This window comes from Urocampus carinirostris, chromosome 9 (assembly GCF_059441175.1).
Source record: "Urocampus carinirostris isolate Australia breed hairy pipefish chromosome 9, RoL_Ucar_1.0, whole genome shotgun sequence".
Lineage (NCBI taxonomy): Eukaryota > Metazoa > Chordata > Actinopteri > Syngnathiformes > Syngnathidae > Urocampus > Urocampus carinirostris.
The window spans coordinates 13,987,411-14,010,357 of NC_142357.1; the positions used below are offsets into that span (position 1 = coordinate 13,987,411).

Here is a 22,947-nt window from a genome sequence, read left to right on the forward strand (position 1 = left end):
ATTAGCAAAAAGTAGGACAACTTCAAAGCAAGCAAGCAAGCATTTCGCAATCTTGAAAATATTTTGTCCGCCACTTTTAGCCTAGAGAGAAAATCTCCAACCGGAGCCTGTGCTCAACCCGACCCAATCTGAATTTCCAGCCGGGTCTGGCTTAAAATGTCAATCGTTACTTTCGGGTCGGGCTGAGCTTCTAACTCGCTGATTTTTTTGTTAATATTATCGCCCATCATTGTTCCTCTTTCTCTGTTTGTACAGTCTTGTTTAACTTAAATTTTGTGACAAAAGAAGAACCTTCATGCACCCCCCCTCTCGCGCAGTCCACATTGCCGGCTCTAGCAGTGGCCAGCACCATCGAAGCCAGGTGTGCTAGAATAACATCAGCTTTACCCGAGTCCTCACAAATAAAATAGAAGATTTCTCTTCTGGGCAGCGTCTCATAGAGCAGTTTCTTTTGAGAACGACACATCAGTCATTCAGTCTACAGCTGAAGGTCCATGTGTAAAATCCACGGCTCAACACAGATAGTAGAAGATGTGAGAGATTATAGTAGTGTATACAGTAGTTATATGTGTGAGAGCATATAGTGTGTGTATGAGTGTATAGTAATGTGTGGAAGAGAGTATAGCAGTGCGCGTATAAGAGTATAATAGTATGTTTGAGAGATTACAGTAGTGTGTATGGGAGTTTAGTAATATGTATGATAGATTATAGTAGTGTTTGTGCATGGTGTATGATAGAGAGTAGAGTTGTGCATGTGTGAGAGTACGGTGTGATATGGGAGAGCAATTATGATTTTCTTCGCAAAGGGCCTCTCGTAATTTTAGTTGTTATTCCCTCTCTCCCCGCAGAGTGCACGTGCCCGAGCAGCAGAACTCTTCTGCCGGCGCGGGCGCGCGCATGCACGCACGCCTGGAACAAGAGATGGTGGGGCGGAGGGGTGAAGGGGAGGAAGCCGGAACGTCTTTCAGAGTGGAGAAAAAAAGTTGAGGCGTGCAGAAGAAGGGAAGAAGAGCAGCGGAAAGAGTCTGTGGACTTGCTGCTGACGTTAGTTTTTTAAATGAAGTTGACACTTTTGTTTTCTCCATTTGGCGGATAAAATACCGACAAGAAGGGACGTTGAAGTTGTAGGCTGTATGTGCGTGTCGTTTTTGAGCGTGGGAATTTAACTCGTCACGCACTTGACAACGGGCTTCCACGCGTGGTAAGAAAATGTATTTATCAGTGTTGTTTCATTGGCCTATTTCTACTAACCCACTATTTTAGATATATTGTTAAAGTGGTTTCCATTTTATATAGCGTATGTGACAATTGCACGCGTAAAAGCGCACGCATGCGAAATAGGTGTTTTACGCTTTTTTAATGTTTTAAAGAAAGTACAGTGTAGGCAATATTTTCTATCGGAAACATATACAGACAAAAACTGTTTAATAAGTAGGCCACATTTATACTACCTGCCTTTTTAGACATATATGTTTAAGTGAATAAATTTCACATATTACACGCGTAAAAGCACACACAGGCGTAATGGGTCTTTTAGCCCTTTTTAATGGGTTAAAAGAAGTAAACAATATTTTCTCTTTAGAGTATTGACAGATAATTCTGTTTATGAAGAAATTCAAATTTCAACCCTGATTATGGTATTAATATTGATGATAATAGTGTTAAATTTCAAGTGAAAACGAGACGACCCAGTTGCACGCACTTGTATTAAATACAATGAGTTTAACCCTCCTGTTCTTTCAGGTCAAATGACCTGCCGATGTGTTGTTAAAAACAGGGAAAAAAATCCACTGAAACTTTTATTTAACTTTAAATGCTATTACATTTTTTCCAGCTTGCTTCCAAATTTAAATATTGTTTTTTTTTATTCACATTTCTCGAATAAGCTGTATCAAAACCCTTACATGGTCTTTAAAGGAAATCCAGGTTATTCTTAATTTAGCAGTACAATGACGAATGAATAATTCCTGATTATGCACAATACGAGTGTTAAACGGAGTAACAACGGGTCAAAGTTGTGTAATTATCATGGTAAAATACTTAAAAGATGGTATCATACTAATTCATTATTTGGGACAGAGCGAGAATTCTTCATAAAATCAATTAGCTATCAATTTAGTAATCATCTGAATGATAAAATGCATAGACATATTTAATTTATGAGGGGGGCAGGGATTCTTGGTTATAACGTGGCCCTTTTCTGTCTGCACCGGGCCTTGTGCCGTGAGCCACCCTCCCGTGCCTCCCATCAAATTAGAAACGACAGATAAATCGATACATGTATTCTATTTATTATTGTTAAAATACTATGTATATGTGTGAAATAATGGAAACATCAGATAGGAAATTGTACCCTTTTCTAGTAATATAATTGTAAATAGAAAATTTCTTAGGCCGCCTTAATATCGCTTAAAGCAAGTTTTTGTGTTCGGGAAGGGGGGGGGCAAAATAAGGCAGTTTTAATAATTCACAATAAGAATATACAACGTGACTTAATTCCTATCGGATACTAAAAATCGAAAAAGTTGTTCTCCTAATAAATTTGCGTCTCTGAGATGAGAAAACGGCGGCCGCTGGCATGCAAATTGGCATTAACATAAGCAAACATTCTAATAAAAGCCCATCTGTGTTGGCGTCCTATAATGAATTTTCTAATATGCTCACACACCCACACAATGACATCTCAATCAAGAGTCTTAATCCGAGAGATTTTGGTGGAGCCGCTCTACGCGCACGCGCAAAATACAGAACACACCGCGTGTAAATAACACATTTTTGCTTCTTACTAAATTACGTGACTTCAAACAGTTTTTTGTTTTGTTTCTAACGGAAATCTAAAATGGCTCTATTGTTATTAACACATCTGCTTCATTAGGCGCAAATTAAGTTTTCCATTCACGCATGATAACTGAATGTAGTTTATACTTTTGCAATAATAGTATTACAGTTGGAACGGCAGATATCCCTGGAATTAATTATTATTTGTATTTTTGTATTTTTTCATTGACAGAAGAGGTTTCTTTCGTCAGTATGGAGTCCCACTGCCGTAAACTGGCATCTACCTGCGCACAAATAGGTAAAAAACGAATTTATTTGTCATATTTATTTTTTGTTTGTTTGTTGTTTTTTGTTGTTGTCGTTGTTTGTTCAAAGTTTAATTAAAAATTTGCAAATAATTCAGAACACATGGATGCAAATTTTACCTAAAACAAAACCTAAAGTTTAAATCAGTGGTTGGCAATCACCGGCCCACAGACAGGTACCAGGCCGTTGGTAGTTTTGTAAGAATTTTTTAAATGCCTTTTTAATACCAATGCCGTATTCATTTTAAATACACCCGTTTTTTTTTTTACACCCCAACAAAAATTGCAAAAAAATGGCGAATACGGTATTATATCACGTAACTATATACTGGACTGTCTCAGAAAATTAGAATATTGTGATAAAGTTCTTTATTTTCTGTAATGCAATTAAAAAAACAAAAATGTCATACATTCTGGATTCATGACACATCAACTGAACTATTTCAAGCCTTTTATTATTTGAATATTGCTGATTTTGGCTTACAGCTGAAAAAAACTCAAAAATCTCAAAATATTAGAATACTTCCTCAGACCAAGTAAAAAAATAATTTTATAACAGCAAAATTAAATCAAACATTTGAAAATGTCCATTGATGCACTCAGTACTTGGTTGGGAATCCTTTTGCACGGATTACTGCATCAATCCGGCGTGGCATGGAGGCAATCAGCCTGTGGCATTGCTGAGGTGTTATTGATGCCCAGGATGCTTCGATAGCGGCCTTCAGCTCATTTGCATTTGTAGGTCTGGTGTCTTTCATCTTCTTCTTAACTATACCCCACAAATTCTCAATGGGGTTCAGGTCAGGGGAATTAGCAGGCCAATCAAGGACAGTGATGCCATGGTCAGTGCACCAGTTACTGGTGGTTTTGGCACTGTGGGCAGGTGCCAGATCATGCTGGAAAATGAAATCCTCATCTCCATAGAGCTTTTCAGCAGATGGAAGCATGTAGTGCTCTAAAATCTCTTGGTACACAGTTGCATTTACTCTGGACTTGATGAAACACAGTGGACCAACACCAGCAGCTGACATGGCTCCCCAAACCATTGCTGACTGTGGGAACTTCACACTGGATTTCAAGCAACTTGGATTTTGCTCCTCTCCAGCCTTTCTCCAGACTCTGGCGCCTTGACTTCCAAATGAAATGCAAAACTTCGTCTGAAAAGAGGACTTTGGACCACTCTGCAACTGTCCAGTGCTTCTTCTCCATAGCCCAAGTCAGACGCTTCTTCCGTTGTCTTGAGTTCAGAAGTGGCTTGACCATGGGAATACGGCTATTGTAGCCCATTTCCCGGACACGTCTGTGAACTGTGGCTTTTGATACCTGGACTCCAGCTTCAGCCCACTGTCTTTGAAGCTCCCCCAAATTCTGGAAGCGGCTCTTCTTCACAATTTTGTTAAGGCTGCCGTCATCTCTCTTGGTTGTGCAGCGTTTCCGGCCACATTTTTCCCTTCCAACAGACTTTTTGTGGATATGCTTTGAAACTGCACTCTGTGAACAGCCTGCTCTTTGAGAAATTTCTTTTTGTGTCTTACCCTCCTGATGGAGGGTATCAATGATGGTCCTCTGGACAGCAGACAGTTCAGCAGTCTTCCCCATACTTGTGATTTAGTTTACTGAACCAAGCTGAGTGTTTTTAAGGCTCAGGAAACCCTCGCAAGGTGTTTCGAGTTAATTAGATGATTCAGGTGATTAGTTGAATAGCCTACTTGTATACTTTTTCATGATATTCTAATATTTTGAGATAGGATTTTTGAGTTTTCTTAAGCTGTAAGCCAAATTCAGCAATATTCAAATAATAAAAGGCTTGAAATAGTTCAGTTGATGTGTAATGAATCCAGAATGTATGACATTTTTGTTTTTTTAATTGCATTACAGAAAATAAAGAACTTTATCACAATATTCTAATTTTCTGAGACAGTCCAGTATATATATATATATATATATATATATATATATATATATATATATATATATATATATATATATATATGTATATATATATATATATATATATATATATATATATATATATATATATATATAACTATATATATAACTATATATATATATATATATATATATATATATATATATATATATATATATATATATATATATATATATATATATATATATATATATATATATATATAACTATATATATATATATATATATATATATATATATATATATATATATATATATATATATATCATCAGCTGCACCGCTTCCTCAGTAGGGTCGCAGGGGTGCTGGAGCCCATCCCAGCAATCATTGGGCAGTGGGCAGGAAACACCATGTACTGGTTGCCAGCCAGTCGCAGTGCACGCAGACAGAACAGCTCACTCGCTCATTCACACATTTTACCTTAGGACAATTTGGACTGGCCAATTAACCTTACATGCATGATTTTGGAATGTGAGAGGAAACCAGGATGCCCGGAGGTAACCCAACAAGCACAGGGAGAACATGCAAACACGCACAGGAAGGCTGGAAGCTGAGTTTGATCCCATCACCTCTGAACTGTGGCCCGGACGCGCCAACCACTCTCCTGCCGTGCCTATTTAAGTCCAGTGATAACACAGTGGATTTGGTCCTATTGTTAAAATGTAATTTTTAAATCATTATTGTCAATATGATCAGTAGTAATAATTGTACCGGGCTGAAAGAATATATATTTGTATGGATGACAAAGTCATAAATGAAAAAGGTCTGTGATACAAAATAGGTTGCCCACCACTGGTTTGAATTGTTTAAATACATTTTCCTTACCAAATGTTGAATTGTGTGAAAAATTGTGCTCCAACTGGCTGGAAATCGGTGCCTAATTTCAAACGCCAGTGAAGGAACTGGCAGACATTGCCTGCAGATCTCCGGTCTATTTATTGTCTTGTTGCGACTCCAGGTGGCCAGTTACAGGACTGCAGTTGCCCCTGTGCGTGTTTTTAGGAATACGATACAATACAATACAATATCATACAATACAATACAATATCAACGTGGTGAAACATTGTTTGCAACGAGATTAGACATGACACTCCAAACAACAACAAACAAGGGTTGCACTTTTGTCCTGTTTGGGGAAGACGTGCCCCCACCATTATCAAGCAATAATTGTTTTGTCCCCAACTATATTATGTGATCAATTAAAAAAACAAGACCAAAGCTACCCGAATACAACTAAAAACTGCAAAATAGATCGAATAAGTTCAAAAAATAAATATCGTAGGACATTAGAGGCGATAATTTAACATTGGTAATTTTTCAACATTTGACCCCAGTCGCGCTTATTGTTAATGACGATTGATTAGGACTAATAGAACGTGGCAAGCAGCTCACGCGCATCTATAACAGTGCGCATAATGTATGCGGCTCTCGTTGGCGCTCTGCACTCTGGGGAAAAAGCACATGTATAATGAAAGACATTCGTGAGCAGGAATACGCTAATGCAGGAATGTGATGCGTTAGTAATCCCACCGAAAAAGGCGTGTCGTCGCCAAATCCCCCTCCCCATCCATCCCCACGTACTCCTTGCTGTATTGACTGAATTTCTAATTAATAGCCGAAGTATTGCTAAGAGTGAAAATGAGGAGGCGTCCAAGGATAATCCACTTCAACGTAAAATATAGGACAGAAAAGACTAATAGTACTGTTTAGGGTGATTAATTAATAATAGCGCCGCGTTAGACCGCATTTCAATTGGATGACTCCTTCAGAGCAGGTTGCACATAAGCGTAAAATTGGATGTAATGGTTTGTGGTAATTCCATTTGCGTGAGCTATAGGCTACAGTGAATTCATATTTTAGCTCGTTTAAAATAATACTTTTATCATTGTTACAAAATCGAATTGGTTTTATCGGCAGAAAGGTGTCAAAATTAGCAAATTGTTAGCTTTTTGTGACAAATAAGATCTACGACAGAAATGATTTGGTTAAGTAGACCTGATCTGCCAAAGCCTTTATTTTGATCCCACTGCCTTAGACCAGGGGTGGGCAAACTTTTTGAGTTTTGGGCCGCAATTTGTTTAAAACAATTGCATAGGGGCTGGACAAGGCTAAAACATTGCTATTTGGAGAGTTTTATTTTTTTGCATATGCTGACACAGTCTTTAATTTGATACATCGGTAGTATATCATGAAAAAAGAGGAGCCTATCCGATTTTACTCTTTTTGATTTGCATGAACAAGTTATATTCCATTGTATGTTACTTTCTCTAATTTCGTTCGATATTTGTAAAGCTTGATCAACAAGTATAAACTACTATATGACAGTCAGTACAGTTTCAGGGAAAAACATTCTATGAATCTTGCAATATTTTATCTTGTTGAAGATATAACGTAAACAATAGACAACAAGCTATCTTCTGTAGGTATTTTCATAGATATAAGGAAAGCTAATACATTTTATTATTCTGTAGTACTTCAAAAGCTACAGCATTATGGAGTGCAAGAAATTGATTATCACTTGGTTAAATTATATCACTCAAATAAATCTCAATATCTATAGATTGATAAATGCAATTCAAGTCTTATGAGCATTATCTGTGGAGTCCCCCAAGGGTCTGTGATACGACCTTCTTCGTATGTAAATTACTTGTGTAATACATCATCGAAATTAGAAAACAGTATATTCTATTTCCTTGTGCTATGCCCAAATCAAATGCCACAAATACATAAACAAACACTCAAGAGTTTATAAATAATATTTATTTATAAATAAATAAAAATAATTAAAAATAATTGAAGCAAAATAATGTAATACTGTGCTTTTTGTGGACTAAATGTTGCATTGGAAAAAGTCAAAATGCAAAGTTCAAAAGTGGTTTTATAGCATGGAATCCAACAAATATCTTGATAAATAAAATTAATAAAATATTTAAAAAAAACACGAACAGGAAAATGTAGCCATGTATTTGGATTAAAAAACACCTGACAGGCTGTATCTTGCCCCCGGGCCATAGTTTGCCCACCCATGCCTCTGAAGTTTATGTTCAAACTGTAAATGTTCCAATACCTTCTAAAACACGCAATGGTTCCGAACTCCCCCCAGCTAAAACAACTCCGTGTCATCTCTGACAGAGACAAGTCAATCGGCGGTACTAAGGCTCGGTTCGGCCTCATTTCCTGCTTGCTTAAACGCCAGGATTTTCATGTTTGACCAGCCATCAATGGCTCCAACAAGCGCGTATTTTCGCCTGAGAGTGATCCGCGCATCCTTGACGCTGTCAGCTGTCTTCATGAGATAGGTTCTGATGCTCCAAAAAGAATCTTTGTACGTAAGAAAATGCGTCTTTGACACATCTGTCGGGCTGGCTTCCGAACATATTTGATTGTATTGCTCCAACAAGCGCGTGTTTACGCATGAGAGTGAGGTGCGCATCCTTGACGGATTGGTCGGGCTGTATGGCCTCTGAACACGATCTTGTTTGTGTGTGTTCTGAACTTTCTGGTAACCCCTTTTGAAAATGTTGAGATTGTCGTGCAACAAGCTTACACTTTTTAAGCGAAAGGACATTGATTCTAGATGTTTTTAATTAAGTCTGGGTCCTGAGAACGTAGCTTGTTGTGTTCCACTTTTGGGTCCATTTGGGGTTGCTGGTGGAACATTTCTGTTGGTTCTGAAGGTAGCAAGTGGGTGGGGCTGTGTAGTGACGTTAGGAAAGAGAGCGAGGGAAGAGCCTGGAAGAGAGAGAGAGAGAGAGAGAGCTGCTGGAGGGCGCAGCCGCGTTTACCCGCCTTGAGCGTGCGCGCCCTCGGCTCCAATATCATTTTACCTGTCCTTGTCACTCCACTAGTCAGCCGCCGCCCGCTGCTGCCGACGGTTAGAATGGCAGAAACGAACGGTGGTCCGCTTTAAAAAAAAAACTACCCGGATTCTGAGAAAATAAAATCAAACGGATTAGAAATAGAGGAGAACTTCATCTGGATTGGATTTTTGAAAGATTTTTACTCACTTTTATTCTTTTATTGGGTATTCGGGAGCGACCGATGAACTCTATGAGGGATCCTTTAAATCTAGACCACCACCCACACCACACATTTACCGGGACTAAACTTGCCTCCGCTATGGCAACCGGTTTGCAGCCGCTCGTGCGTGCAGTGGACTCGGGCAAGCACCGCATGGATGCGCACGCACTTTCGGACACATCCAGCCCAGAAACCGCGGGTAAGAAAAACGCAGGAATGGTACCGGGAGTGGAAGTTTGACATATGCAAATGAGGGACTTGATCTTGCCTGTTGCAAAAACCGGGGGAAAAAAATCAAGTATTAAGGTTTTTCTTATAATTGTTCATTTCATACACAGAGAAAGAAAAAAGCCAGAACAAGAACGATGATTCTTCTGATGACCCGTCCAAGAAGAAGAGACAGCGGCGTCAGAGGACTCATTTCACCAGCCAGCAACTGCAGGAACTGGAGGCAACTTTCCAGCGAAACCGGTACCCGGACATGAGTACCCGCGAGGAGATTGCAGTCTGGACCAACCTCACCGAAGCCAGGGTTCGGGTGAGTGCCTTTGTCTCACTAAATACATAAATAAATACATGAATGAAGAAATGACAATTACATTGGAGGACAAAGTTCAGAGCACTTTATGAAGTATACATCATTTGATATTAGTACCATATATTATACAATCTGAAAACACACGAGCTTGATCTGAACATTTTTGCTGTCATTTACCAAGGTTTAATCTTGCATGATTAATCTTTATATTATATTATTGTACTAAATATACACTCATCACACTCCTTACCGTCATGCCTAATAAATCGTTAAATCAGTACCCTACTATTATTTATCTGATACGCAAACAATGCAGTTATTATAAAGTTATAGCGAAACTGGTTGTGCCGAAAAAAAACCTTCAGATAATTGCACATGATAGTACTGATTAAATGTGAAAATTTATATTGCAAAGTAAAAAAATGAAAAGGATAGTTTATGCAACCGCACACACTAATCTTATTCAAAACAAATCAAATTGTATATATATATATATATATATATATATATATATATATATGTATATATATATATATATATATATATATATATATATATATATATATATATATATATATATATATATATATATATATATATATATATATATATATATAGTACAAGTATAAATCCCAGAATATATTAACTTATTATTTAATTATCTAATAGATTTAAAATAAATAAATTCAGAGACAAATAAAGTGAGTGAAAAGCAGAGCCGCTCCGGAGACGTTGAACTACCCTAACATTGTTTTAACATAGTTTTAAATAGTTTTATTCCAAACAAGGCACTGAAATAGTAATTATTAAAGCATAATTCAGTGCAGATATATATATGAGATGATTTGATTCCAAGATATAAAATAGCAATAGACGGAAGCGTTAAAATGTGATATGGATATTAAAACAGACTGATTAAAAATATAACATGCATGATACATGTTTATTAGAAATAAAAAATGACAAAAACACACAATCAGGCATGTGCAGCCAATCTACTACAAACTAAAAACATATATATTCATTTTCTTTATTCTTAGCAAAATTCCCCTTTTTTTAACTCACAGTTTTTATTGAGTATTCAACAATCTTCCGCGGAAACTAGAATCAAATCCCACCCTAAACAAACCGAAATTTTGCATGCAAAAGAGCAATTCAAAATCAAATTCGGAAAACGAAAAAAAAAACAGTATACGTGTGTGGAACAACACACTAAGAATACGGATGCGTTATAAATTCGATTTGGGATAAAAAGGTACCAAAGACATCCCCTTACTAATTAGTCACCTTCAGAGTTTATTTACTATATTGCATACCAATCTAAATTTAAGTAAATCCTATTTTACTTTAATAACAATCCAGCAAAAAAAATCTATATTTGCTTGAAGCATGCGTGCAACGATAGTATAATGACATTTCCTCTGTTCGGGTGGTCATAAATACAAATATACACTGTTTAAACGCGCCTCTGTCTCCACACCAATTCAGTTGCAGCTTTATTTAATAGTTATTACAACTACACACAAGATAAATGCCACTTACATGTTTTCAATCATGCCAATGTTGCCGTCTTGAGGTCCGATTAGTGGTCGTGAGCGCGTCGTGCGAGTGACGCCAGTGACAGATACCGCGCGTGTGGTGTAAAAGAGGTGCAAAGCTGCTCATTTTGGGAAGCTGTCCGGAGATTTCAAGAGGAGGTCGTCGAGGTGTGTGTGTGTTGGGACAGTGGGGCAGCCAGAACGGAATACACACGAGTCATGCGGGATTGTGTGGATTGTGGTGTGATAAGGACCGAGACAGGAGACGAGAAATAGCAAAAGACAAGCATGCGGGTGTGTAATGTGCGCGTGCAGCGTGGAGCAGATGTGTATTTGTCGAACATTACGTCAACAATGTGTAATAAATGGAATTACTTGCATTGAATAAGGCAAATCATAACACATCATATCTATTTAAATAAAAAGTCTTGTAAATTGTAACGACATAACGTATTGAATTGTAAAGTTAGGGGGTGCAGATGAGTCCACGTAGAGGTGCATATTGATAAGGCTTCATGTTCTTAAATTTAATCTATAATGTATTTAACGTGAAAACTAGAGCGTTTTCAATACTTTTGCAGACATAATTAAAATACTAATACCTTCTAAATTTAAATAGAAATTTAGAAGTTTTTTATATATATACTTACGACCCTAGTGGGGAGAAGTGGTTCAGAAAATGAATGGATGAATGGATTTGTTTATAGACACATCAAGATTTGTTTGGGAAAATATTTTTGGGATTTCAATTGTACTTTTTAAATTATGGCCATGTGTTACGAATTTAGCATTCCAAACAAATGCTTTATTTTATTTTTTGGTATTTTTATGTCCTTATTCACAGACTCGATCCAATAACTAAACCTTAACAGCAGACAAAATGCTAACTTATTTTCTGGTCGTTAACTGGGGTTTAACTTGCCAAGAAACCACTAATAAGTGCGAATCATTTCTGCACTACTTTAAAAATAAAACCGAATGTACTTTTCAAAAAAAAAGTTTTTAATTGTTGTATTATTGGATTTAAAATTAACGTAACACAGCTCTATTTCAACATGCAAGATGTTTATGTAATAATTGGATAAAACCTGAAATCATCTTACATTTAAGATACAGTGTATCTTAAAAAATAGACGTTTAAACATTTATTACAAGACTTTAAACATTTTTCACGCCTTGGTTATTAGAGATTTAACTTTCAGTGGGAAAGTCGCCACTAACCCGCATTATGTTAGATAATAAGATTGTTCGTTTCTTTACAGTGTCAGGACAAAATAAAACGCAAAATTTCCTCAACAAAAACGCCAACATCTACACAGACACGCGTGCAGACACACATGTTAAACTCTTTTGACGCCAACTTATAGTTTTTGGTGTTGCATGCCTATCGACGTATAAGTTCCCCCTGTATTTTATACGTTGTTTTCATCATTTGAGTTTGATTCACCGTATTACAATTTTTGTACAGGAATTGTTTTAAGATACTTCTACATATTAGCAACACTAATGCGAGTGGGGAGAGAACTAAGAAAGATGGTGAAAGACTAGTTTCGTGTTAACTGTTTGGTAAATAAAATAAACGTGTTTTACACCATTTATCTTTTTTTTATTCTGCATAGTCTGTCTTGCTGTGAATAGATGGGTGCTGTTTTGTGCTTTTAAGGTGTATCATAGCTTATTAGGGGAAATTGCAACCATTAATTAAAGGGAATTTGACAGGTATGAATATCAAAAAATATTCTGCTCGGTCTGGTTATTACCAGAGATAACTTTTAGTCTAAGGGTCGCCGCCAACCCATTTTATGTTTTCAAAGCAATAAAGCAGCAACCAATAGAATGAGGAATAGCTTCTTCCCAAGAGTTACGAACACCCTGAACTCCCATCTGCAGCGTTTTTTAACACAATGTTCTATGTACAGCTACCACTGCTGTGAATTCGCATATATATTTTATTTACCATTAATATATATATATATATATATATATATATATATATATATATATATATATATATATATATATATATATATATATATATTAATTATCTTCACCTTTTTTGTATTATGATCTTTTTTAATTCTGTCGTTACTTTGCTGTTAAAGCAGAAGCCCTTAAACTTTTTTAGCTATTGTATAATTCATTCATTGAAATTGTGATTTTGGACTTTGTTGGGAACATATTATTTTGACAAAATGCTATGAAAGTTACATTGAAATAATTAAAAACCTATATTTTGTTGTCAACTGTATTGTTAAATATGCTACAGCACAGATTAAATTAAATTTCCTCTCACCCTACCTGCGAACATGCAGTATATAGGATAAATAGCAAATAAAAACTAGGTTGTTATTAATAAACCTATACAAATATATCAGCTTTAGATCTTTACGTGTGTTAAGTGTAAGTTGGAATCTGAATAGCGCATGTGTGTGCATGTGTGTATATTTGGGGGAGGGTCGTACTGGGGGGGGGTAGGGTTGTGAGTAAATTATTAAAAAAAACACGGCAATAAAGACATGAGAAACAAATTTGACCTCAATTTATTATTTTGTGTGGACACTGACTCGCTAAGAATGATAATAGAAAATCAGGCTCTGCTTCCATTTTAGGTGACTTACTTTTCCTCATGTCATGTCATGCAAAACGTTTGTTAACAAAGATTACAAAAATCCAGATTGTTTTTTACCTGTGTGATTAACTTTCCATGTGTATAAATAAATGAGATTTGCACGCACGGTGCCTCTGCAGGTTTGGTTCAAGAACCGCCGCGCCAAGTGGAGGAAGCGCGAGCGCAACCAGCAAGCAGAATTGTGCAAAAACGGCTTCGGACCGCAGTTCAACGGACTCATGCAGCCCTACGACGACATGTACCCGGGCTACACGTACAACAATTGGGCAGCCAAGGGCCTGACGTCGGCCTCCCTTTCCACCAAGAGCTTTCCCTTTTTCAACTCCATGAACGTCAACCCGCTCTCGTCGCAGGCCATGTTCTCTCCGCCCAACTCCATCTCGTCCATGACATCGGGCATGGTTCCATCGGCCGTGGCGGGCTCCAGCCTCAACGGCCTCAACAACCTCAACAACCTCAGCGGGCCGTCGCTTAATTCCGCTGTGGCGGCTCCCGCTTGCCCCTACGCGCCGCCCACGCCCCCTTACGTCTACCGGGACACTTGCAACTCCAGCCTGGCCAGCCTGAGACTCAAAGCCAAGCAGCACTCCAGTTTCGGCTACGCCGGCGTGCAGAGCCCTGCCACGAACCTCAGCGCCTGCCAGTACGCCGTGGACAGGCCGGTGTGAGAACCAGATCGCTAAAAAACAGGCAACTACCCTCCTCTGCAGTCACCCACGCCCACCATCGATTAAAAAAGGAGGAGGTGGGGGCAATTGGGATGTACAATAGACCCCTTTTGGTGTTTGTAAACAAGTGTGACGTGGACAGGCTGTGCGCGCATTGTTGAGGCAAAACGGTTGAGTTCATGGCTCCTTTACCAGGTGATTGAAGGAAAAGATCGCAGATTATAAATAATACAACTAATAAGCACAGTGTATGTGCAAGCAATAAGATAGCAACTTTATTTCGGTCATTAAAGTCAACAACAGCAAAAAATGTAATAGTGTCTCAGATGAGCGGTTCACAGTAACAGCAGCGTAGTCCACACATGAATTAAACTGTATTGCACCGACTTCAATTTTGATTGAATCAATACTAATAATGGTAATGACAATTTATCAATATTTATTTTTGTCAAAGGTGGGTGCGTTGTTTAAGGTGTCCTTAAGATTTAAAAGTTACATTATTTTCTATTAAGTTTGTTTCAATGCCAAACTGAGTTCATAGACGCCTTATAATTTTTTTCCCCCACCGCACATATTTGCTTTTATGTTATTTTTAGCAAAGTTTTTCCTGCCACGAAACACATAGGTAGGGGAGGGAGCGGGGAAATTGAGATTGAATTTATGCTCGGCACTTTAGTTTTCTCTTAGCGTATCATTAAAATGGGGAAATGAAGAAAATATCTGTTTCAAAAGTACCCAACCCAAACCCTATATAAAATGAAAAAGAAGGGTTTATTCGAGCACATCTAAGAAATCCACATGCTTGCACGCACAACATTAGGCGCTTGACAGAGGCTGCAATGATGACATAAGCCAGAAAATATCATCAGTGAGTAGAGAAAAATGCAAATTTCTCAAAGCACAATTTACAATCAAATCATGTTTTATAATTAAATATATGTAATATATACAATAATAATATTGTGTAATGTTGTTTTATAATAATAATAATAATAATAATAATAATAATAATAATAATAATGATAATAATAATAATAATAATAATAATAATAATAATAATAATAATAATAATAACAATAATAATAATAATAATAATAATAATAATAACAATAATAATAATAATAATAATAATAATAATAATAATAATAATAATAATAATAATAATAAATATTACCTATACAGTAGGCTTTGGTACCAAAAACTTACAATTTCCTGGCACTTATACTATTCTCCCTTACCAATGGATTTGGCATTCGAGTAAATCCAAAAAAGATAGCCAAGTTAACTTACCAAATATGAAATGGACATCGCAAACACAGACATTCCTAATGATGTCCTTTATTCAATCAGTTAATTTCACATGCTCAAACGATGCACTTGAAAATGCCTGATTTTCTGGGAATTACAAAAACAAAAATTGTTCCTTAAAATTGCCATTTGTGCACCCGTACACATAACAGCTGGGCATTATGTTTTTGTAAAAGTCCAAAATACAAATCTTCCCTCGCTCTGTTCAAACTCGTACTCCTACTCTCACTGATTTGGGTCAACACTGCGCACGCATCCTGTGGCGATTCGGTAATGACGTATAGGTTTGAAAGGGGTCTATAATGCAAAAGTTGTCAGTGTTTTCCATCCGCAGGAACAAGAGACTACTATTATTATTGTATTATTTTCTTTCTAAAACAGGCACTAAAATCCGAACCACTGATTTCCTTGTCGAAAAAAAAACTTGTGTACATATCCAAACATCTCCAAGGTTGGGGTTCGATTTATTAACGCATGCGTGGTAGGGAATAGCCTACATAATAAGTCATGTTTTGCTTGCAAACAAAAAAGGGAATGTAAATACTAAAACACACCACGGTAGTGTGTTTCTAACATAATATAAAGTTATTATTGTTAATGTCTGTGTGAATATCGATTTTAGACTAGCAATTAGGAAAAGAAGGAGAAAATAAACGCATTGAAATGCTCCTGTATAATATTTGGTACGGATCCTCCCACCCTGACCACAAAAACGTCCTCCAAAAAAATGTGTTTTATTTAATGGAAGTAAATATATTGTTCAAAGCTGTCCTTGTCTGTTATGAATTATCTTTTTTTTCCCCTGATGTGTCTGATTAAGATGTCTGACCGCTAATCATCATGGTTGAGATAACATGATGCAGACTTTTTCAGGAGTTAAGAGGGGCAAAACACAAACTCAAAGGCAATGCAAGGCACATTTGCTTCAATGCATGGTTTATCAAACAAACAAATAAAAGTCGCACAAAACATGTACAAACCTTGACGTTTTGGCGGAGACAACCCCGCACAGACGACTTCTGGTTGCAACCTCTGCTGGTGAAACACTGCACAGAAGAAATCCATGGAACGGGCTTATGTCCATGCGTGGATCTTCTTCCTCCACTGACATCGTCTGCTTATTTTATTTTTTAATATTTTCATAAAACATGTTGGAAATGGAAGTATTGCAGGAGGGAGGTCAAATGGTTGGAACTTAGTTATTTGGGTTATTACAAGACACGTATTAAACCATGTTTAGTTGTTTTAAAACATAAAAATAGGAAGTAAATGTACCTCACAGACGTGTTGAAACATGGAGATTTAGGCGCACAGAAACTCCGTCTTGACAAGCCAAAGAGCACAGGATGAATTGTCGTTGGTCCTTAAAAATGGAAACAAACAAAACATTTATTGTTGCTTTACGTTTTAAATAAAGTATTGAACATTTCTGTACAGCAGGAGGTGGAGGCTTAATCGCTTTAATATACACAATCCATTCAACTTTCATTAAAGCTCAAACGTTGCTGCACAAAAAACAAACAAACAAACAAAAGTAAACCTAAAATATCCATTGTGGCATAGGACAGAAAACCAGAAACAGAAACGACCAATCTTCTAGAAATTTAAGATTGCATTTATTGTCTTTAACATATAAATACCAATGTATTTTATTAGCAAACCCGGGGTACAATATTGATTAAACAAGTTTAAAAATAGGATAAAATAGAATTAAAATCAAATATACAAAACCGAAGACTGTGTACATTTAGTCTGTGCTGTTGTTTATGTCCATCAAGTTGTGGCTGGGTGTCAACAAAGTGCGTTGTGTTGTGGCTCATAGCCTATAGCTTATTGAAAATATTTTAATAAAGGGAACTCTTTTCAAACAATATTACCCAGCATTTAATTTGACTTGACAAACTAACTTAACTCGATGAAATTAAACAAATGGACAATTTCCCCCAACAAAGTAGGTCGGGTCAAATTAGCCTCAAATTAGTTCCATAATTAACCCAGGTTGTAGTGCATCTCAACCAACCGACGGCTAAAGTAGATTCAGGTTCCAAAATAGGTTTGCAAAAGTTGAATCTATTTATGTATTTTTAATTAGTTAGTTGGTTAGTTGATAGATGATATCTAGGCCTGTGGAGCATGTGCTATTTTCTTTTAAATTGGAACACACTGATGAAAGAATAGGTGCAATTTCTGTAAACTCAAATCACCAAATTCGCATTTAGAATGAAAAACAACTACATTTCAACCTATTTGTCCTAACGGGAGTAGAAGATATCCGTCTGTTTGTAGGTCTGCATGCCGCACGTCTGGTGAAGAAGGTCAGGCAGTGGATGAACAGCCGACCTTATTTGGGAGTTTGGTCAGCGTGTGTACTCTATTATTAAACAGCAATAGATATTGTGTTATTTAATTAAAGAAGGCAAAAAACACACCGTGCACGAAAAGGAAGGGGGAAAGTTGCTTTAAGAGGTGGTGTCATGTTGGAAGAAGCCTCGGGGTCACCTCTCAAGAGAGGGATTACTACATAGAAGGAGGGGGATTGAGAGGTGGGGGGGACTTGGGAGTTAAATCACAGTTAGGGCAGATGCTGCTTAATTAAAAGGCACGTCTAAAAATAATAAGGAGCTGTCCAACAATGCGCAGAAAGCTGCTTTAAGTTGTGTATTGCGTTGATGGGGGAATTAATCAAGCAGGGGAAGGATAAGCCCTTGTCTGCAGTCGCAATACACATCTGCACAATCAACATGTGCACAGAAGACGCGACGCGGAGGAGGAGGGGGAAGAAGAGGAGGTGAAGGTGCACACACACTTCGACATTATAGACTTTTTATTCCCTCTCATTATATTTTAAGGTAGTCAAGTCATCGCTTGTGCAGCACTTGGTGGAATTCCAATTACGTTTTAAGGTATATTTATTCGCCACTCCAAATCCCTACACTAAATCAAGTCAAATGAAATTAAATCAAAATGTATTTGTAAACCATACTTCAAAAACTGGTATGGAATACAACTAATTCATTTCTTTACTAATATCATTATGTGAGATGTGTTCCACTGTCGATGGTTATAGGACATTAAAATGCCAGCGGAGTATTAATAAAGTTTGGCAACAGCATTGCATGGAAAGCGATAATCAAAGTACTTATAGTTTTTAGATATTTTGTATTAAAATTACTTGTTTGTACCATACATACACTAAAAAAGATTTTTTTTAAAGAACAAAAAAGTACCCTACTTCCAAAGTTAAATTAGATTAAAGTCAACCTAACATCGGTATTTATTATTTATTTATTTACTATTATGTATTTATTTATTCATCTATTTATTCATTCATTCATTTATTTTTAAGGGGGGGAGGGTCAATTAAATATACAATTTTAAAATTAGAATATTTCAAAATGCTTTTACATGCAATACCATTTGGGAATACATTCAAATATGATAGAAGTTTCTGGACTAGTTTTTGGATGAATAAATACTGTAAAAATATGATTTCAGTGGAATAATACAATCAAACTTATTCCAACTTGTGTTCAGTGGTGGTGGTTGTAGAAAATTAAAGAGACAGTGTTTTGCTTTTCGTAGTAAGTTAAATTAGAGCAAAAAGCTCTGTACAAAGTTTAGGCTATGTAAATTTTGAAGCACTGTACCACTACTCCATTTTTCACATTTTCTGTTTAATTTTAATCAGGGGCAATGCCTCCCTGATTTGCTCAGGAAAGATGGAACATTCTATGCAGTTTAACTTGTGCACTCCTACCAAACCTTTTTGATGGTATTATTCAGGCACCATCCAGTAGCCTAAATTTGGTATTTTAGCTAATGTGGGCTAAAATTACTTCAAAGGAAAAATGTTTTTTCCATCTATTCACTGAACTATAGCCAAACTTGCCCAAGACACAACACAATAGGTGACTTAGTGGTTGAAGGATCCACACAAAATATATGTGAAGTTTACATCAGGTATGTTTTTAGACCACTAAGAGGGGATGCAGTGAGTCAGTTTGTCTTTCCTCCTTTACTTTGACTTTAGTGAAGTAAAGTGCAAGGAGAAGTAAGGCACAGTGAAAAACAAATACAGTATATAATGATTGCTGGTGCATGATACCAAAACAAATCAAAATATCACCAGGGGCCAGAGAAAACCTTTTCAGGGGCCGGATATTGCCCATGGGCTTTGACTTTGACATAGGTGCCCTAGGGGAAATATTACTTCAAATATCATGCCAATAGTAGTCCTTTACAAGAGCTGCAGGGGAAGAAAAATGATTTTTATTTTTTTATTTTGTTTCTTTTTTGTGTGTTTGTGTTTCTTTATTCACTTTTTTACTTACTTACTGACTTACTTAATGACTTACTTACTGACTCTCTTACTGACTTACTGACTGACTGACTCACTTACTTTTTGAGTTATTCCTTGCCCTCATGTAGGTATTAGAACGGGTGATGGTGTAATAATAGTCTGAAGTTTGCAATGCTGTACTCTGTGGTACGTGCAGCCCTTTGAGACTCCTTGTGATTAAGGGCTATACAAATAAACATGACTTGACTATACTTGACTTGACTTGACTTACTTACTTACTTACTTACTTACTTACTTACTTACTTACTTACTTACTTACTTACTTACTTACTTACTTACTTACTTACTTACTTACTTACTTACTTACTTACTTACTTACTTACTTACTTATTTATGATATTATATTTGCAAATGATATCACCTAATGGAAGCATGTAAATGCTGAAAAGAAGGGGGGCAAGTACTGAACCCTGCGGAACACCACAGATAAGACTAAAAGGATCAGACGTAATTTCCCCATATTTAACACAGTGCGTCCTATCTGAGAGGTAGGATCTGAACCATAAGAGGACGGTTCCTGAGAGACCAATCAATTTTTCCAACCAGTCTAGTAGGAGTCTGTGGTTTGCAATAATCTGTGGTCAGTGCAGCCCTTTGAGACTCTTTGTGAATAAAGGCTAGCTATACAAATAAACATGACTTGACTTCTGATCAATGGCTGTCAGTCCATAATCTTTTTTTTAATAAAATAATTAATTTTTTAACTCATGAGAGAATAAAATATTTTTAATGTTTTACAAATACAAACAAATGGCAAGATCCTGAGCAAATACAACAAAACAACAACAACAACAACAACAACAACAGGAGCAGGAATAGTGGTATATACTGCAGAGAATGAACTCATCAGACGATGGCACTTACCGACTGGTAAATGGGCTAGCTCGTTCCAAGCCGAGAGGACGGCCCTGCATGCAGCCATAAAATGGCTGACCGAACTTACAGATCGCCCCTGGACGTCTGCTACCGTCGCCAGTGACTCGCGCTCACTACTCGAGGCATTAGGCAACCCGCATTCGACAGATGCAGACATCTACGATCTACAGCATCTAATTGCGACCCTCTCCCAGAGGAAAAGAATACAGCTATTGTGGATCCCAGGACATTGCGGACTGCCTGGCAATGAACAAGCCGATGCAGAGGCCTCCCTAGGCTCCAGCCTCCCACAACCGAACCACCCGCTGGACCAACACACTACGAGGGCTCTCATAACACGTAGCTACATACCTACTGCTCCCAGCCATCCCAGCCTCAGCTCATTCCTGAATGTGCTACAAAACCTAACAGAGGAACAATCCCTGCCCAAAGCTGAACGCACAGACCTCATCCGCTTTCGGAGCGGCCACCATCCGCTGCTCCGACGCTGGCAATTCCTCCTCCGCAAGTCGGCCACCGACATCTGTCGACTTTGTGGGGAGAGTGAGGAATCGGCCGAACACCTATGGGTCGATTGCCCCGCCTTCATCGCGGACCGTCAACGATGGGCAGTTGGATCCGAATTCGCGGAACTCGTAGCACGACCGAAGCGTTCCATGTCGTTCCTAAAGATCATCTTTAGACGACTTGAAGCGATCTAGCAGCAGCAACAACAACAACAACAACAACAACAATAACAATAACAATAATAATAATAATAATAATAATAATAATAATAATAATAATAATAATAATAATAATAATAATAAGTATTATTATTATTATTATTATTATTATTATTATAAATGAAAGTATTATTACAAAGGTTATTCTTATACATTAAAAAAAAAACCCTTAATCTGCAGTAGGCTCACACAGATTGACTCCCATATTGTTCGGAAATTAGTTTAATGTTGGTACTGTTGGTACTGTTTAGTTCTAGCCTGGAGAGGGATGGGCGCCACCAGGCTGTACTTGCCCAAGACACACGACAAAAAAAGGCCCTAGTGGTTAAGGGATCCACACAACAAAACTGTGAAGTTTACGACGGGTATGTTTTTAGACGACTAGAAAGTCATAAAAGGGGATGCAGTAAATCAGTTTGTCTGTCCACCTTTACTTTGACTTTAGTGAAGATGAAATCGATTGAAAGACAAATGATGGCTGAAAAAAGATGAACATTTCCACCTCAGTACATATTCATTCTAAATTCTCCCTTAACCACTATAGTCATAGGAGCACCATTTCCTTTGGTGTGTCCTGGGCGTGTACACCCCTGGTGGATCCAAAATATGCTCCGATCCGGTCTCGAACCAGACACCTTGCGTCTCGGGCGAACGTGCTAACTACTGCACTACAGTATTTACTGAGAAATAATAATCATGTTGTATATGTATTGTACTGCCCTCTAGTGTCCAAGGCACAAACCAAAATTAATTGCCCACTCGTTTGATAAACTCTCTCTGCAAAAAGTTGTTAACTACGTTGTGTATTTAATGTATCCATTTTAATTTGAAAACTTGATTTCAGCATAGTTATGGAAAATTCAATGAAAATTTTATAATACTATGACAATGGAAAGTGGAAGGTCTTTTTAAACAATCTATATATGTTAATTGAAGAAATAGGATCGCCGTCAAAGGGACAGTGTGTATAATCTTGGGCCTCCTGTTGGTAAAACAAAGCTTCATTCATAAAAACAAAACAAAAAATATCAACCTTAATAATAAGCAAAACACATTCACTATTGTAAAAACATGATTTTCTTTTAAATATTAACTGGTGGAGAAATTAGCATTTATTCTGCATACCTCACCTAACCTTACCTGAAGAGACCTGACGTAATTATTTGTCATCCTGCTGCTACAGGTGACCCTAAAAACCAAGAACCTTGTGCTTTTTAGCACTCGTTTTCGGTTGCACTACACCATACAGCA

The 22,947-nt window shown here is 37.2% G+C and overlaps 1 protein-coding gene across 2 annotated transcripts; it reads left to right on the forward strand.

Moving 5' to 3' along the window:
- The first annotated feature begins 986 nt into the window (after window positions 1-986).
- pitx2 (paired-like homeodomain 2) lies at window positions 987-16,504 on the forward strand. Of its 2 annotated transcripts, XM_088344590.1 has the most exons (4): window positions 987-1,201; window positions 3,011-3,076; window positions 9,393-9,592; window positions 13,879-16,504. In XM_088344590.1, the coding sequence occupies exons 2-4, from the start codon at window positions 3,031-3,033 to the stop codon at window positions 14,425-14,427; spliced, it is 795 nt and encodes a 264-aa protein (XP_088200716.1). In that variant the 5' UTR covers window positions 987-1,201; window positions 3,011-3,030; the 3' UTR covers window positions 14,428-16,504. The 2 variants fall into 2 exon arrangements, with proteins under 2 accessions (XP_088200716.1, XP_088200715.1); XM_088344589.1 differs by lacking the exons at window positions 987-1,201; window positions 3,011-3,076 and adding an exon at window positions 8,815-9,253.
- Window positions 16,505-22,947: the final 6,443 nt, after the last annotated feature.

Coding starts and splice junctions, on each gene's coding strand:
- pitx2 (XM_088344589.1), top strand. CDS start 9,076: ATGAACTCTATGAGGGATCCTTTAAATCTAGACCACCACCCACACCAC. Junction 9,254..9,392: donor ATCCAGCCCAGAAACCGCGG/GTAAGAAAAACG, acceptor TTTCATACACAG/AGAAAGAAAAAAGCCAGAAC. Junction 9,593..13,878: donor TCACCGAAGCCAGGGTTCGG/GTGAGTGCCTTT, acceptor GTGCCTCTGCAG/GTTTGGTTCAAGAACCGCCG.